The following is a 17735-nucleotide window of genomic DNA, read 5'->3' as shown; positions in this document are numbered from 1 at the left end:
CTAAACACGGGGAGTCAGGCAGCACTGGCCCTTCGTCCACAGAGGAACTCAGCTGCAGGGGCTTGGTATCCTCCCCTCCTGCCTTCCATGCCAACATGAACTTGAGAGCCAGCAGCTAGAGCTTCTTTTCACCTTCAGCTACCATGTGCCACACAGGCCTTTGAGCAAACAGGGCTGGCTGAACCATAGAACTGAACTCCTGCTTTTAAAATGAGGTTTACTTCAGAAGTTCTCATGCTTCTAGTCTAAGAGGACCCTTTCTGGGCTGCTTCCAAGGACTACAGCTTGCCTACTTTCCCCTTCTTAGTTGGGTGACAGCTGGAATATTTTGGTTTGCTTGCAATGAAGTGCTTTATGAGAAGAAAACTGCAACACAGCTCTACGCTCATCCCAACATACAAACAAAAAAGTAACTACTACAAGAACCTGCTTCTTCAAAAATACAACATCTTTTTCTTGCCTCCCACACACGGCGCTATCCATTTGAAAGGAAAGGGGTACATTTGCTTTCCAGTTTGGAAACGGAAGCCTATGAACACACACATGAACACCCACCCCTGTCTGGGCTCCTCACATCGTGTCTGCCCTGGGATGCAGCGGCTCTCAACAAGATCCACGTCTCAGTGGCTTAGCGGAGTGTGTCAGCACTGGCTCTGCTGAAAGCCCCTTTCCATGGCATCCAGCTATTGCTCACACCACAGTGGTGACTCTTACAAATGCTAACAGGATGCTCACAGCAATGGCATCTGCTCAACTCTGTACCTGGGACTCACTTGCCTTCTGCTTGGGCTGCAAGTTTCCCTTTTCATTGTCATTTGTCCTTCCCCAGCTGCTGCAAAGCAGAGAAGGGACACGCAAACAGGAATGTCACAGCCAGTTCCCCACAGCACGGATCTGCCAGTTGAAACAAGCCTGGATGTGCTTCACTCACAGAAAACCCTACAGTTCAGCTGTAAGCAGAGCTACACCCGTGTGCTCCGAGCCAAGCGAGCAGGAATGAGTTTCCAAATAGGAGCTAGACAGAAGCGATAGATGGTTTCATTACAGTGACCACTGTTGGGCAATATCTAAAGCTACGACCTAAACGAAACCAGCCTCAGCAAGCTGCTGCTACGTTCCACCCAAGTAATGAAAAAAATCAAAGTTATCTTTTCACCCAGTTGTAAAGTCAGGGTTGTGGCCGGAAATCAACTCGGCACAAACGTACAGCACACACCGTGTTCGTTCCCAGCACAGACCAGGACCCAAGCTATCAGTCTAGAGCTCTGACCCTTAACAGTACCACAGTCAAGGCAGAAAACAGGCTTGTTTTCCAGAACTGATGCCAGAAAGTTTTTGTTTCTTCTCATGCTGCCAAGGAGAGGCTACACGTGTGAGACTGCATCGCTGCTGGCTGCACAGCATCAGTTGACTCCAGCTGGATGCATTTTAGCATTATATTATAGCTACTGTAATAGACACTGTAACCTTGTGATGATCCAGCCCTTCCTTAAACCTCACTTCTGGCTATTGACTTGCTAGTGGCACAAGGGCTGCTGTTTGGATAAACCTCAGCTTCAGTACAGGTTGCCTATTAATACTTTAGCAACAGTTTAAGGGTGGAATTCTCTAAGATCAGCTAGCGAAACCATTTGTCTAAGGACACCTTGCTCACCCCATTGTCCAGTTCTCAGCATCCTTTACTCATTTGGCAGGACTAGTTTGGGGTTGGTGGGGTTTTTTTTTGTGTGTGCAGTAGCTATTTTTGCCACAAGTAAACCCTCTGATGCAACAGTTCTAGTATTAAATTTAAGTAGTTTTAAAACACTGAAGATGAAAGCAGATCCCACCACTATCTTCCACTTTTGAGGAAAACAGAGATAGCTTTTGAGCTAGTTCAGAGGGAGCTGGAGGTAATTTGCATTTTAAAAAAAAAATTTATTTAGACATCTGTTGCTCTTAAATTACAAAAGTTAAAAAGAACGTGCAGTGCACTGACACACTACTCAGTACTTCTAAAGCTGGTTTAAGACGTAAGGTGGCTTCTTCACGGTAAGACGACTCAGCAAGATCCAAATTCAACGATCCACTTCTCGTATTTCTCGATGTCTGCAGCAGATACAGACTTGGAAACTTTCTTCAAAGCTATTTCAAAGTCTTCCATAGTTGTTGGCATGTGCATTTCATCACGGGAAAGATTTCTTATCTCTTCTGGTGTCAAGCCTTCAATGCGCCTTCGCATGGCCATCAACGATGCGTCTCTGTTAAGGATGGAAAAAAAGAGTAGGTTACTCACTGCAGGACGGTGCGTTCAGCTGCTCAACTGGGATGCTGCATTGAGCCTTTTAGCCTGCTGCACTCAGAAAGTTATCATGAGGAACTCTGAAATTTTACAGATGTCTAAGTGCTTGTACAACCCATGGGTACCATGCTATCCGTGTTTTTGGAACATGGATTTATCCTGACTGGATCTCTGAAAAGCTACTACTCACAGGCTAGGGCAGAAAAGGTAAAGACTGGTTTATCTAATGCCACTGCCTGCCTGTGATGTAACTGCTGTTTATAGGACTTGGAAACAGGGACAATGCAAAAAAACGCTGTCACTCTTATGATGATGTATAGGAGAAGTAGCTGGAATGTTTTGAGTGTTTCCTGGTCCAACATCAAGGACAGAGTTTTCACCTCCAACCTGCACATTCACAGATAAAGGTTAAACTACAAAGTCTGTCCAACTTCAGGCCTCAGTAAGCACTGTGTGTCTGCACAAGCGTGTCCTTCTCTGGCTGCATGAGGTCTGACCACAGCTGGATTCCCCACAGCAGCACCAGTAGCAGCAGGTGATGAGCTAGTGAGGCGATAAAGGGGTAACACTGAAGGACTGAAGTTCCTGCTAGTTCCCTGTTACAGAACTTACAATAAGAGGAAAGTGCTGCTGATCTCATCTAGCAGTAAAAAAAGATGGCAGGGGCAGAATCACAACAGTATCCTCTCGTATTAGTGGGTGAGAATACAAAGAGGAAAACTTATTCACAGTCTTGTAGAAGGATTTAGAAAGATGTTCCAGCATATTCTGTTTCAGTTCCATCCCTACCCCCAAAGGACACCATAACACAGACTTCATGAATTTACTAAATAGCTGTTAGCCACTAGAATGGAACAGGAACCAGAATTTCAGAACCCAAAAAGTTGCCTTGTTGAACTCGGTCAAGTATCACCATGCTTTGCTCTGGTATCATTTGTGAACTGAAAGCCAGGGTTACACAATCAGATGGGGAAGAGAAGCATCCCATGTGCCTAATTTGCCTCTAGACAACAATTTACAAAAAAACAACAACAAAACCAAAACCCCACAACCAAAACCCACCCAAAGCCACCAAACAAAACTACCAACCCCCCCAAAAGACAGACACACAAATCCAAGACACAACCCAACCAACCAAAAAACACCCAAAAAATTAAAGTGCAGTTGCCACCAGTTTCTTGTGTGACCTCATTTTGCCAACAGTCAGTGAAACCCCAGCTTTCTGTGCTTTCTCAAAGGCACCCTGCTGCCCAGAGCAGCACCGACACCAGTCACAAAACAAGCAGCTACCCACCAGAACAGGCAGTGCTGTCACTTTTGCTCCAAAGGCCTTTCCACCTCCATGTGCACCCCAAGCAGCGATCCAAAGCCAGTTTATACTCACAGCTAATACACAGCTTAGATGTGTTTTACATTCCCTGAACGTCCTTTTGAAGGTGAGGCTTTGTTTTACTTCCCATAGTTACATGCTGACTAGTTAAGAACTGAACTGTACTGTTCCCTTGGACTGCTTTTGACTCTGGCTCAGCACACTTTGGATTTCACCTCAAATTCTTTGGGCTGAGGGAATAATTATGAGCCAAGAACACTGGTTTGCTCATTTCTCTTAAGGTTTGATTGTGACACTAGCAAGAGCTGGAAAAGTCTACAAGTTTGACCTTTACTGTGTTTATAGACTCAATGTCAGCCAAATGGGATTTTTTTTAATCTCAATGTAAATAGAACAATCATATTTAAGATGTGTTTCTCCTGACACCATTAGAAGCGTACCACACAGGCTAACAGAAGTACTTTAACTAGTTCATGCACATCCAAACCCCAGTTTGTCTAGACTTCTGGCTGCTGCCATCTCAGTTATCTCTTAAGGAGACTGCCAGAAACGAAAGACTGGGGTGTTTGGGGTTTTTGTTTGTTTGTTTGTTTGCTTTTTTTGATTGGGTTTTTGTTGGCTGGGGTTTTTTTGGTTGTTGTTTAACAGTATTTGTACAAATGGATTTTGGTTAAAAAGTAAAAGTATGTGTATATGTATGAAATTCACTCAAAAACATTACAAGTATTCCCACTTTTAAACAAGCATGTTGGTATCCAGTATATCAAATATACACAAACAACGATCACTGAGCAGACCAGAGGAGACAAACCGCAGCTAAACCCCACAAAGCAGCGGGCCAAGTAAACCCTTTCATGAACAGGAACTTACCAGCACAAACTCCTTTCAAAGCACAACCAACACCATGAGTGAGCAAAAGAACACCATGAATTCATCACACAAGCCTGCAAGTGACACTAATCTGCACAACACCGATTCAGAGCACCTAACAAACTATGTTTTCCCATGTAAGGTTTGCTCAGGGAAAAGCACCAAGCCTCCAAACTCTTCCTTCAGCCTTAAGTGACCCTGCTGCCAAGAGCCTTTGGTGGCAGTCCTGCACACTGCCACTCACATTCATCCCTGTGGCACAATGCCGTGTCCCCTCAGTTGGGGTGACAAGCACACGCAGAGCTGTATCAGGAATCAAGGCAAGTAATGAGGAGATGCTTTTAATCCAGGACAGCTCCCTTACCCTGCTCATAAGTACAGCCCCACAACAGTTGTGCTCTCACAACCTGGAGCTCGAGCCTCAGTGCTACCTGGGTAGCCAGGCAAGTGCTTATGAGATGACAACAGCACCTTCAGACGTTTCGGTTCCTTGTCCCATACTGCTGACTCCATCATTTGCCACCACCACAACTGTGCCAGCACAAACCCTTAGATGTAAACCTGACAGCAGTGCCTTCAGAAAAGCAATCCTTCCCTTCCCTTTGCAATTTTTGAAAGGGAAGATCAGGGGAAGGGTTAGAAGGTGTTTTTAGTCGAGTATTTCTGGAAGCTTGGGTTTGGAACAGGCTCAGAAATTACTGTGTGCAAACAGTACCGAGAGGGGCAGATGGAGGAGGTAGAAGAAAACTTGAGTCGGTCTCATCCCCAAAGGCACCACGCTGAGCACACAGCTCCTGCACATCACAGCGTGCTGCTCCTTCACTGTGTCAGGAAGAAAGAATGCTCCACACTGCTACCTCACAGTTATTCCAGCCACTGCCACTATGGTCTCTTACACATGGATGTTCTGCTCAAGTAGCGTAACCTCAGTGGAATAAGCACAACCCTACAAGTTTAAGTCACCCATCCTGTAGATGTTCCTCATGCCAAGAATTTGGTGTAGATGAAAACACGGCATTTTAACTGTATCATCCCTTCTTTAGATTACTATGTGGCAAATGCTTTTGGCATTACTATGTGAAAGTATCAAACAGAAATCTAGGTAAACATTAATGCAGCATTTTACCTTTCAGCCATACATAAAACTTAGTCTTTTTATCCAACAATGTTAATCATGTAAACTAGGTACTTTATAAACAGTTCTCTTGGATTGCAGCAGTGGCAGCACAGATGAGCACTGTTAACATACCTGCATACGTTGGTAATGTCTGCTCCTGAGTAACCCTCCATTTTCTCAGCTATATTTGCAAGGTCAACATCATCAGCCAGTTCCAGCTCACGCAGATTTATTCTTAGGAGTTCCTCTCTACCTTTTGCTAATCAGAGAACAGAAAATTGAGTCTGTACAACTTGCTTTCCAAAGATAAATAAGAGATTGAAGAAGGATAAGAAGGAAGAAGAGAAAAAGGATCTTTTTCTTGTGCAGATCCAGGCCTGGAGGTTGGTGGCCCTGCCTGTGGCAGGGGGTTGGAACTCTATGATCCTTGGGGTCCCTTCCAACCCAGACCATTTTATGATTCCATGATACCATACCTGCTACAAGGGTAAGAGTTTAATGTTTAGATTTATCCTGGTCTTCAATTCATAAATTAATTTGTATATATGTATCAATGAGATTTTTAAACCAGGTGACCAAAATGAAAGGAATATTGATAAAGTTTAGATTTTAGCCTTTCCAACCACTCCTTTCCCCAAGTCTTCATACCTGATGGTAAAGGAATGTATATTCTTTTTTCTAGTCTCCGTCTTAGGGCTTCATCAATATCCCAAGGAAAATTCGTAGCAGCAAGTACCATGACCATCTTGGAAGGATCATCGTTTTCAGCAGCTCCTCCAACACCTGCATTGGAGAAAAGAGGAAGTAAAATGTACATATATGGCTTGTGAAATTTCACATATATAGAGAACAATATCTACAGTTCTATAAAGCAAAGATGCTTTTAATCCAGGAGAGTTCCAGCAGCCACTCTATTGTGTTTCAATGAGTTCAAGCACAATAGAGTAACTAGGTGCAACACCCTTCAGGCTTTCATCTATATGACAGTTGGCAAAACAGAAATGGAGACTTAGTTTGATCAGCAAGGTCCTCTGTATCATGGCTGGAACACTTTTACAGCAGTAATTTGTATTTCTGCCATTAAAGTGTTCGAATTTTCACATCAGTGTCCTGTAACACCACAAGAGGAAAAACAAAACCACCCCCCAAAAACCATCACCACACCAAAACCCAGACATCACACTGGCCTGCCTCTCAGCAGTCACACAAAAGCAGCATTACTCCCCTACGAAGCTTCTTCACGTCTCAATTCAGCCCCACGTTCCACATACACAGGCAGATTCTTACGAGCTGAAGTTTAAATTCGTGGACTGAATCACAGTTCTTGGAGGCAGAGAGAACAGCTCAGTCTCTGAAGTACTGTGAAACTCCTGCTACATGAGTAAGTTAATTTAATTGAACTTGCTACACTCTGCATTTACTGTTTTTGCTTATAATCATAGGATTGGGCTGTAGAATAGCCACTGTACCTGGTCTGCTTGAAAATTTGCATATAAAATGCCATTTGTGAACACTCAAGTAAAAAGACTTCAAATAGTTGTTACTAATAAAATTAGCTTATGCACATACTTGAGTTATGAGAACAGCATTACAGCTCTGCTACTGAAGTCAAACATAAAAGGGTATTGACATCAGAGAACCAGAAATAAGTATACAAACCTGACTCATGGATTTCTATCACAAGTTACTTGATGGATTAGCACTTTTCAGTTGCTCCTTCTCCTTGCTCACCCAAAAGTATACAAACAGGATGCCTCTACAGCAACTTTGCACAGTGTTACCTACACTTAAACTTAATTGATTTGCAAAATACAAACAAAATCGCTGTAATGAAATCAGTGTTTTAAAAAGGAAGGTCTCCTAACTGCTTCAATAAAAAAAACTGCCTTCATTTTTTATTTATATCTGTAGGAGTTAAAAAAAGATCACAAAGAAGTTACGTGAAACAATTGCCTTTGAAGTTTAAATTGGAACAGGTGACAGTTCTTTTGAACTACTTTTACTTGGTTTGGGAGAAATAAGTGATAAGCTAGGTACAGACTGAGAGGAGCAATTAATACTTTTTCCTTCTGGAGTTTTGAAGTCTTGTGTTCTCCACCGAGTCTTCATTATGCTGGGCCAGTAATGCAAGTCACTGCTAAGATGCTAAAATATGATTAAATAATTGGTATCTTTTCCCTTCCACACTGACAGTTGCAATAGTGTGTTTGTCTCTTTCTACCCCTATTTTACGTAAAGCTTTCAAACAAACTGCTTTGAGAATGAAGTTCTGATGTTCTTTCCCCCCCCTCCCTCAAGAGTCCTCCAGCAGTTCAGCACCTCCCAGCACTCAGGTTATTTACCGTCCATCTGAACTAGCAGCTCTGCCTTCACCCGCCGGCTAGCTTCATGCTCCTCTGAGGTTCCCCTGCGGCTACAGATGGAGTCTATCTCATCAATAAATATAGTTGTTGGGGCATAAAATCGAGCCTGAAGAAAGAAAAAGATAAAGCAGAAACTGAAGAGGTTGACTACTCACATTGAAGAAACAACAGCGTATTCAGAGATGAATAACAACGCATTTACCCCAACGAATCAGCTTGTAAGTATCAAACAGTGCTTAACCCTCCCACTGTCCACAGCTATACAGCAGCTGTGCTTTCACTAGACCAAAACCAGGTTTTAGTGAAGTTCTATTAATTGTTAAGGCCATAAACAAACATTTAATAAGCTAGAGGTAGTTTTACATGCTAGGAATAGCATTTATAACTGTGAAAGCCATTCACATAAGAACTCAGTTAAAGCAAGGACACCGTGATATGGCACCTGTCAAAGAGAGATCAAGTGCAAAATAACCTTTCTGAAGGGAGGTGAAAGACAAGGATGTGTGACAATAAAACCTACTGTCCTACAGCAGCTGAGATGATGCCTGCTGCGTGTATGCACGTTTGATTGATAGGCATGATATCAATTTATTCAATACAATCAATCAGCAGCGTAAGAGATCTCTTATTTCCCAACTTTCCCAACCCCTGTGATCGCAACGCTGCTGCTCCTGTCAGCACTGGGCACCCCAGCAAACACTGTGTGCAGGGCTGCTAACACAGGAGAAGAGGCTACACAGTCTGAGCCGGTTTCAAGCATTACAGGCTCTGAAGCAAACTACATCTAGGTGTCCACTTTAAGCACAAGCACCCACAACAAAACAGACACAGCCAACATGCTCTCACCCAGTGAGCAATTAGATTGCATCCCCAGTTTCACACACGTGCTGTGTTCTACAGCACACCTCAGCTTATAGTCAGCTACTTCCAACAAAACAAGCTAGCCCTGAAAACAAAGGCCACCTCGTTTTTCAGTTGTTAATATATTCCTGTGTAGGAATAATCAGATCTTGAACGTACATGGCCAAATCAGAAGGCCCTAAAGCGTTTGAAGCTTGGAGAGCTGTTTACATATGCTATGAGTTCTGAATCTTGGCAAGGTTTCACTATTCCAGAGGTAGTTCTACTTCATTATCTCACTATTTATGTTCAGAAACTTCAATCACCATTTCAAACAGCAGACGAACAAGTTTCTCAGACTCCCCTCTGTATTTTGATGTAAGTGTGGAAGATGAGACATTGAAAAATGTTGTCTTGCATTCGGTGGCCACAGCTTTTGCTAGGAGGGTCTTCCCAGTACCAGGAGGGCCAACCATCAGCACACCCTATTGAAATGAAAAAGAAGCATTTTTAGCACAAGAATCAAAACACAGTTTAATAGCATAATATTAAAATACTAGATGTAAACTTTCCCCTGAAGAGTTTAGTATTTTATTTCTAAAAAGTAGAAATAATTTATATAAACTGTAAACCACACGAAATTTGTTCCACCAAGATCTCAGAATCCTACCTATGATCAGAGGATCATTTTTTTTCCATACCTTCCATGGTCTTCTAATTCCCTTAAAAAATTCTGGCATCCACATCGGTAAAACTACAGCTTCCTTAAGCAGCTTTTTGGCTTCTACCAAGTCAGCAATGTCATCCCTGGCAAGACAGACAGTTGTTTGACAGATTTAGACAGGCTGCAGAAGAATCAGTCCACAGCTCAAAACAACATGCAGTTAAACTTATTGCTATGTAACAACTCTTCCCTAGTGCAGGAAAAGGAGTTGGATTTATTTATGTTCTGGTGGCAAAAGCCTACAACAGCTACAGTTCACATCCAGCTAGTAGACTCCAGATGGATGCAAAAACAGAGACACATTAACTACTTCACTAGAGCACCACTGGTCTTATTCACAGAAAGAATAAGCAGAATAAGGCAACCTGGTGGAGGTTATGCGATTTACAGGTGACGCTCTCTTCTTTTGCTGAGGGGTTGGCTGCCCCTGAAACTTCAATATTTGATTACTACAGTTCACTGAAGACTAGGAAAAGGAGCTGGATTAAAAAGAATATTCACAACTCCCTTCCACAGTTACAAATATATTAATTGCTATAGATATCTTAGAGGCTGGTCTTATCTTTAGGGCAACTCTCAGGGAATTCCACTTACTAGCATGTACCTGAGTAATATTTTGGTTTCAAAGCACTTTTATATAGAGATTAGCTTCAAATTTGAAGTTATAGCTTAAGATTCAATATAAAAATGGGGACATGTATTTACATTTTAAAGTAAAACACATGACAGCTGCACACAAAGTTGTCTGTGGAATTGTTCAGGGTGGTGTTTTTTTTAAAAGCCTACTTTATTTGCCAGAAGATTTTCGCCCACTTAATCCTCACAAATCCACGTAAGCTCAGAAATATTTGGAACACAAAACCACCTTTGTATAAAGTTTAATATTTAACACATTTATTAACACACGGGTATATTTCATATTAGCAGTCACATCACACCCAGCAAGCTTTCAGAGGATTCCTATACTGGCATAACTTGTTAATTGGTTTTCTATCTCACTACACCCCCGGGTAGTAAAACAGGTTTTTAAATGAAGAGACACTGGCAGACACTAGAACCTTACACATAACAAAAGTGTATCTCAAATTGATTGAATGAGTCTTAGAAAACTTTGAGAAGCTCAGTATGAGTCAGGTTGGATGGGGCTTTGAGCAACCTATCTAGGGAAAGATGTTCTGGCCCTTGGCAGAGGACTGTGCCAGCTGAACTGTAAGGGACCCTCCCAAACCAAATCACTCTATGAATCTATGGGTAGGAAAAAAGAGTTCTGGAAATATTCAGCCACACAAAAAGTTACCTGCTTATTTAAGAAGTACAAAAGACCTGTAGGTATTTTTTAATATATAAGAGTTAGCTAAAATACTTAATTCTTGTCATATTGTATAAGAGGAAAAAGAAACGACTCAAAGACTGGCAGCAGTGTTCAAGCTTACCATCGAATGTTGGGATTCTGAGAAATGATATCTCTTTCCAAAGCTTCTACTAGATCTTTATCATATCCAGTACTATCAAATTTCTTTGGTTCACAGTCTGAAATCTCAGATGTGGATCTGTTCTACATATAAAAGATGTGACAACGTAAATACATAACAGTGGTTATAAAAATCCATTAGCAGCATAACAAGTCCACCACAGTACTGTATTTCTAGAAGATGACAACACAAACCAGCATGAAAATTATGAAGCATCCATGCTACTGCTGCAGTGCAGGATCTGTGTGGCTTACCCAGACCTCTGTACTGCCTTGGTCCCATTTCCTCCTTCCCAGAGCCAGAACGTTGTACTGATGCAGTTTCTTTGCTTAAGTAGGTAAGCAAAACTGCATACACCTACCCCAGCATAAGTGTCCGCTTATCCCAGAGAAATAAGATACTGAGACTCAGGTACACTGAGTAGCTTGAATCCTGCAAGCGTCATAAATATGATATATATATATATATATATATATAATTGGAGGGGCACAAAAAAGATGAAGCAGGACTTCCATATGTAGGACGAGAAAAAGGTGATCTGCAGAAAGACCAAGTAAGTAAATAAAAGCTAATTAACTGATACAGAAGCATGGACAAGAACAGCAGAGAAGCAGCTCTGCAGCAGAGCAGAAGCAGAGAAGCTACACAGTTGAAATGGCTCAAACTGCAGAGACCATGCAACTGAAAGGAAGTAACGCACTAGACATACCCTGGTTTTTTATACATTTAACAGCAAGCACTGGTGATGACAGAACAACTGTAAGAAAGAAAAAAGACCTACCCTGTCTCTGTGCACGTGTATCCTTAGAGAAAGAGGATTATCACTCAATGACAATGCAGTTTAACTCTCAATGAAAGCAGTAGCTTGCACAGCTAAACAATTCCACCCTTATAGCTTACACTGTTTCCATAGGCCATGACACCTTGCTGCAACCACACAGATTTACTCAGGCTCTGGAAAACTAGGAATTTAGTGTCTTCAGTATTGTCTCTTACTCTGGTCATCAGCTAAATTTATGGAGACCAGAGTACAAGCAAAAATTAAAGCACTCCGACTGCAAAGAATAGATGGTAGATCATTCTCTCTCGTGGGATCACTTTTTTGCCTTAACATAAAGAGTCTGGACCAGATTTAAAAAAAAAAAAATTCTTCCATTAATATGTATTTAATCTTGCAATGGCTTGGAACAGATGAGTTAAACTCAGTCTAGAATATATGAAAGCAATCAACAAAGCCACAGAGACATGCCATTTGAATGGGCTCCACCAGGCTTGGTTTCAGTAGTATAGTTTTCAACAGTGATCTCCAAGTAGAGGTAGACAAGCCCACATTTAGGAGATCACTTCCTGCAGATGAGGACTTACCATGGTTTGGGTTTTGTTGTTGTTTTTAATAAATCAATCTAGAACCAAGACTGTCCATAAAGCAGACACCTTACAAGGTGAGATTCAAATCAGCATGTTGGCTTGAAACGAAGAAACATTTTATAGGCGTCTATTTTTATAATCCACTCAATATTAAGGAAGGCAAGCCTGAATTTATCAACTCAAGCTATTGGCAAGCTTACCTTTTCCTCTTTTCCTTTGTTCTGCTGATCTTTTTTTTCCCGGTTGCGGACTGCCTTCCCTTTGTCACTGGGATTTCGAGAGGAGGGACGGTGGGGGCCTCTGACGGCTGCACTTAAGCGATTACTGTGACCTCTGCAATCGCTGCACTGAGCAGACTGACGCTTTCTGGGTCCTGGCAAAGGTCTAGTTAGTTGTAACATATGGAAAAAGCCTCAGTGTAAAGTCACTGGTGAGCACTACGTAACCAAATCAAGCTCTTACAAACCCAAAAGCCATTTTGCTCAAGATAAAAATCTGCGTGTCAGCAACAAGACAGACACTAAAAATCCATTTTCACTTTGCCACAAGCTCAGGGCTCATTTGCTTAAAAGATCATAATTTCATCTATTTCATAAATAAAAGTACTACTTATATTCTGGAGCTTAGGAAAATACTCAGCAACCCTCAATATATTTTCTCCTTATCACAATGGTCCTCAGTCTCCTACTCCAAGAAATGTAAAAGTCTCTTGGGAATAACAACAGGTTATTTTCACTTCTTGGGAAGGAAAGTGTCTAAGTGCGGCCTCCAGTTCTTTGAAACTGGACTACTTTTAGAAGCACACACAAACAAACCAGTATCGTGACCGGTATTATGGATTTCTTTTTTAAAATCCCATTTCTTATCCATGCAGATCCATTACTCTCACAGATACACTTTTTCCCATGGGCCCTCCTAAAATTCCAGTGTCGATAAGCTATCAGTCACATTTAAGTGCAGAGATACTTCTAGAGAACAGAAAATGGAAGACACTGAGCTTTCACTTCAACTAGAAGATGCACTTTGACCTATCACTCAACATACGTTAGGATCCAGCACCTTCATAAAAGTTGTCTTTAATTGATTCACAGCAGCAAGTCTGTCAGAACTGTACATCTCTCCAAGGTGGAACACATGCTGGCAACAAGAACATGCTAAGGTTGGAAGCGTGAAAGTCTTTTTGCTCCCTAAATAGAATATCTAGCAACCTATATGTTTATTTACAATCATCTAGCTACCTCTGAATACCACCCCAAAACTCCTGTTCCCTCCTTCACACTACCCCTAGCATCTGTTAGAACTTCCTGTTAACCAATTCAGACAGTGAATCTCTGGAAAAATAATCCCACTGAAGGTCAAACTAAAAGCCAAAACACCCCCCCACAAACCCTACCAGCCAGACAAAATAGCATCTTTTTATTTTTAACCAGTTTAGTTTCCTGAACCAGAGAATCAATACCCATGGAGACAAAAGTGAAACACGCTCAGGCAGCTGTGGAGGGTAGTACCACCCTTTCAGCAGCAGCTACATTATCAAACCACACCACAAGACTGTGGTTTCACAGACACTAACACAGCGTAATTCCAAACTTCCACTGAAATAGGCAGGCCTGCCTGCAGCTACTTGTTCCCACCCCTTCCCTTGAGCTTATGCTAGCCTGACCAGTCCATGAAGGAGGTCAGGGAACCATCTTCCTACTCAACAGGAACCAAACTTGGATACTTCCAGACTGTACTGGTACTCTGACAATATCTTCATCCTCTTAAGATCAGTTAAATGCACAATCATTTTGTTGATGAGAAGGTTAATTCAGGAATAGAGGTGAGCTTCCATAGTGACAAGTTGATCTTAAGTAGGGGGATGGGGTGGTGGTGTGATGGGTGGGTGGTGTGTGTCTGGAGGTGGTGGAAATGTAAGAAAAAAAAAAAATTGCTTGACACTACTCAAGCTTACACAAGCTAAAAGCCTCAGAATGTTCTGAAGCAGGCTGCCTCAAAGTGGCATCTCCTTCACCACAGTGGCAAGCATCAGGTGTGTAGCACACCTAAATTCTAGAACTAAACTTACAGACAAACAGGCAGAAGTCAAAGCAAAACAGGCTGAAGTCAAAGCACACTTTGCCCTGATACATGTTAATTTAGGCCTTTTCATTTCTTCTTACCTACGTTCAGCAGGAACTGGCAAAGACCAGACTTCTGCATCATGAGCTGGTAATTCTTCTTGTGAAGCTTTCAATGGAGTACTGTCTAGTTTAAAACTCTCTAGTGTTTTCATTATATCTTTCACGTGCTTAGCTTCCACACTGATCTCCTGCCAAACCTGATTAAAAAAAAAAAAAAGTAGATTAAGCACACCACAAATAAGTTTGTAACAGTTCTCTGTTCAAGCCCCTGTAATGCCTGGACGGATTCCACAAGGTTTCACAAGCTACCTGATTCTACTTCAACAGACAAGATTACCAAGTGTCAGGTCTTAAGAGGGTTTTTCTGCCTTCCTCAGCGCATTTAGAGAACAAATAAATTGATTTTGGATTTAACACCAAAGTTACTTTTGACAGATTTTGCATATTGAACAAGCACAACAACAAAAAGTACAACCTAATAGACTGAATGTCGGTGGAAAAAAAATGATGGTTTCTTTTACAGATTAACACGATAACCACAACTCAGTTTCTATTAAAGATCTTGAAATCACACTACTAAAATGCTGAGAGGTAAGTAAGACTATCCAAAATTATACCAGCCTAAAAGCTTCATCATAACAGGGACACTCATCAGCAAGAAGCTGAGAAGCGAGTGCGCACTGGCTCCCCTGGGCTGTGTTCCATTGCCGGTTCTGTCACTGTTAGAGCAAGAAGTCACAGAGACAACTTAAGTAAGTCTATACAATAACAAAAGAGCTTGTATCTAACAGCAGTACAGTTTATCAGAGAATGGTGTAAATGTCCCTCAAAATCTCTCAGAAAAACGCTATTTACCTGCTGCCATTTCTGTTGCAGGTACGTGTCTCTGACGGAGTAGAGGTATTTATTCATTTGGTCAAGAACTCCCTGGTAGTAGACCATTGCAGAGTCATAGTTTCCCAGCAAGGCATACTCACGGGCCAGTTTTACATTCTCACTGATCATAACAAGGCTCATGTTCAACATGAAGCTGAAAAAAATACAGGAAGTATTAAGGAAAAAATGAAAATTCCACAAAAAATGTTTGCAACTATTTTCATACGCTCATTACCTCATTTGGCATATTAAAATATGGAAGGTAGAAATAAAGTGGTTAGAAAAAGGTTCTAGAAGAAATGTCATCCATATAAAAAGATTATTTCTCTATTGCTATAAAGGAAACTCTTCACTTCACAGAACTGTTTAATGCAATGAAGATTCTGTTGAAAAGCATACCGAACATACGCAGATTTAAACACATGGTTGCAAGCCATGCTTGCATTCTCTCCTGTCCTCTTTATTCTAAGATAAACTGGCATTTTACTCTTAGCACATCATCAGCATCCATGCTAAAGAAGCCTGAGATTTAAAAAACCCAACAAACAATAAACCAAAGCCCTCCTCCAGATGCATTAAATTTTGTTAATTTTTTTGGCTTCACAGTCCGTACAGCTGAGTTCAGCAGTCTGATTCTGCCTCCTGGAGAACACTCTTTTCCTGTTTGTTGGATTTTACAATTCTTCAGTTTTATTTAATGTGCCTTTGGAATAAATATGCACCTTCCATGCCCAGCTCACACCGTCCCATCACTTCCATTTTTACACTTGAAAAGAAACTCTTGAGAAGTGCTGAGGCTGTGAAGCTATCACTGAAAGGCAAGGAAAGGCCACCATCACACACTTAGCACGCAGCTAGCCACTTCCACACACTGTTCAAACCACGCTACTACCCAGCAAACATCCTGGACCTATCGTTTGCACATTGCAGCATAACACACAACCATAGCACATGGTTATTATTTATACAACTACAGCGATAAGTAGAAGCAGTAAACATTCTTTACAGTAACCACTGCCCATACAGAAGTCATCCTATGTTCTTATCCATTATCTATAGATCCCATCCCCTCCTTCCCTAAGATACCTGCACTGTGTCCACTTTTTCTGTCTCCTGCTCACCAAGAACTTCCCCGCTCTCCTCCCAGTTTCCTAAAACCAAGCACAGAAAACATTAAAATAAGCAAATAAACATGCCTGGAAGAGAGTCGCCTTGCTCTCATTTCGGTACCTGTACCCAGCACCAGTAAGAAGCAGCTGCAGACAAGCAATTACAGCTAAGCCCTGGGATGAAGCATACTTGATACAGATCAACTATTTAAAGAATGTAAGAGGTACTAAACTCACATGCGCAATAACCAGACTTAAGGCTGAACACATTTCCAGACCAGGTCATGGTCAAATTCGGATGCGTTACCAGAGGTGGCAGAAGCTGCACTTTTCACACACTACACAATCTGTGTCTAAAGCATTAGATCCTCATTGTAAGGACAGGGGTGCTGCTAAGTACAAATCAAACATTTTAAGACTTCCACTCCTTTTTCCATCCCTTCCCCAAGTAGCTTTACACACAGCTGATCCATTCCTGAGCCAGCATCCTCCTCTTTTTTGCTTCCTTCCTCTTCCTTCCCCAGCTTCCCTTGAAGCAGATAGCTGCTGTGAGAAGTTTCAGCCCAAACAGCAAAAGCCTGGCAGTGGCAGAGCAGAAGACAGGCCTCTGACAGCCCACACCCATCCACACAGAAGGGACTGTGGGGCTGAGCCTGGAAACCTGCTATCATAAGAAGCTACACCATATAATCTCGCTCTGGCCAGAGACTTGCTGAGCTGGCCATGACAGCTACAAGCTGATAAGAGTTAACGTGACCAGCAACTACAAAGGCTGTCATATCCCACTCTAATTAGGCTTTCAAGACACGGTTTGGCTTGGATTTGTGTTGGGTTTTACCTCAGGAGAAAGAGCCTGAAGATGTTTGTCAGTTGCTGTATGGATCACCACATAGATCTTACCGAGGTTTTCCCTGCTGTGTTTGGGAGCAAGCTTTTCCACTCCTGCTCATCCTACCAGATACACCTGTTTGCCTGTCTTGAGAATTCAAACCGATGACTAACACTACTGAAATCACAAGTTGAGCAAGATGCTAATAAACATTTTAAAAATCAAGTAATAGCAAGTTACTAAAGCCAAATTAGACTTTCAAACACAGACAGAAGTCATAGATAACTTTTTTTTACACTGAATGCTGTGGAGCAATCCAAGCAGAACAGCAATTCTGTTTAATTATCTGGGGCGGCAGAAGGAGAGTAGTTTTCATCTGGAAGCGTGAAAATAGAAAGAATAAAAAAACAATCCAAACAACCCAAACCAAACC

At 41.8% G+C, this 17735-nt stretch overlaps 1 protein-coding gene across 1 annotated transcript; it reads right to left on the bottom strand.

The window, feature by feature from the left end:
* Nucleotides 1–1896: 1896 nt before the first annotated feature.
* KATNA1 (katanin catalytic subunit A1) lies at nucleotides 1897–15514 on the bottom strand (the record flags this gene model as incomplete). Its single annotated transcript, XM_084261989.1, has 10 exons — nucleotides 1897–2240; nucleotides 5731–5857; nucleotides 6247–6381; nucleotides 7941–8067; nucleotides 9128–9286; nucleotides 9503–9608; nucleotides 10959–11080; nucleotides 12566–12749; nucleotides 14528–14685; nucleotides 15344–15514. 10 exons carry the CDS (start codon nucleotides 15512–15514, stop codon nucleotides 2042–2044), a joined length of 1488 nt encoding a protein of 495 aa, XP_084118115.1. The 3' UTR covers nucleotides 1897–2041.
* Nucleotides 15515–17735: the final 2221 nt, after the last annotated feature.

The sequence above is a fragment of the Gallinula chloropus genome, assembly GCF_964237585.1.
Source record: "Gallinula chloropus genome assembly, chromosome: 3".
Taxonomy (NCBI): Eukaryota; Metazoa; Chordata; class Aves; order Gruiformes; family Rallidae; genus Gallinula; species Gallinula chloropus.
The sequence above is the reverse complement of the archived record's forward strand: the minus strand, read 5'-3'. Positions and strand labels throughout refer to the sequence as shown.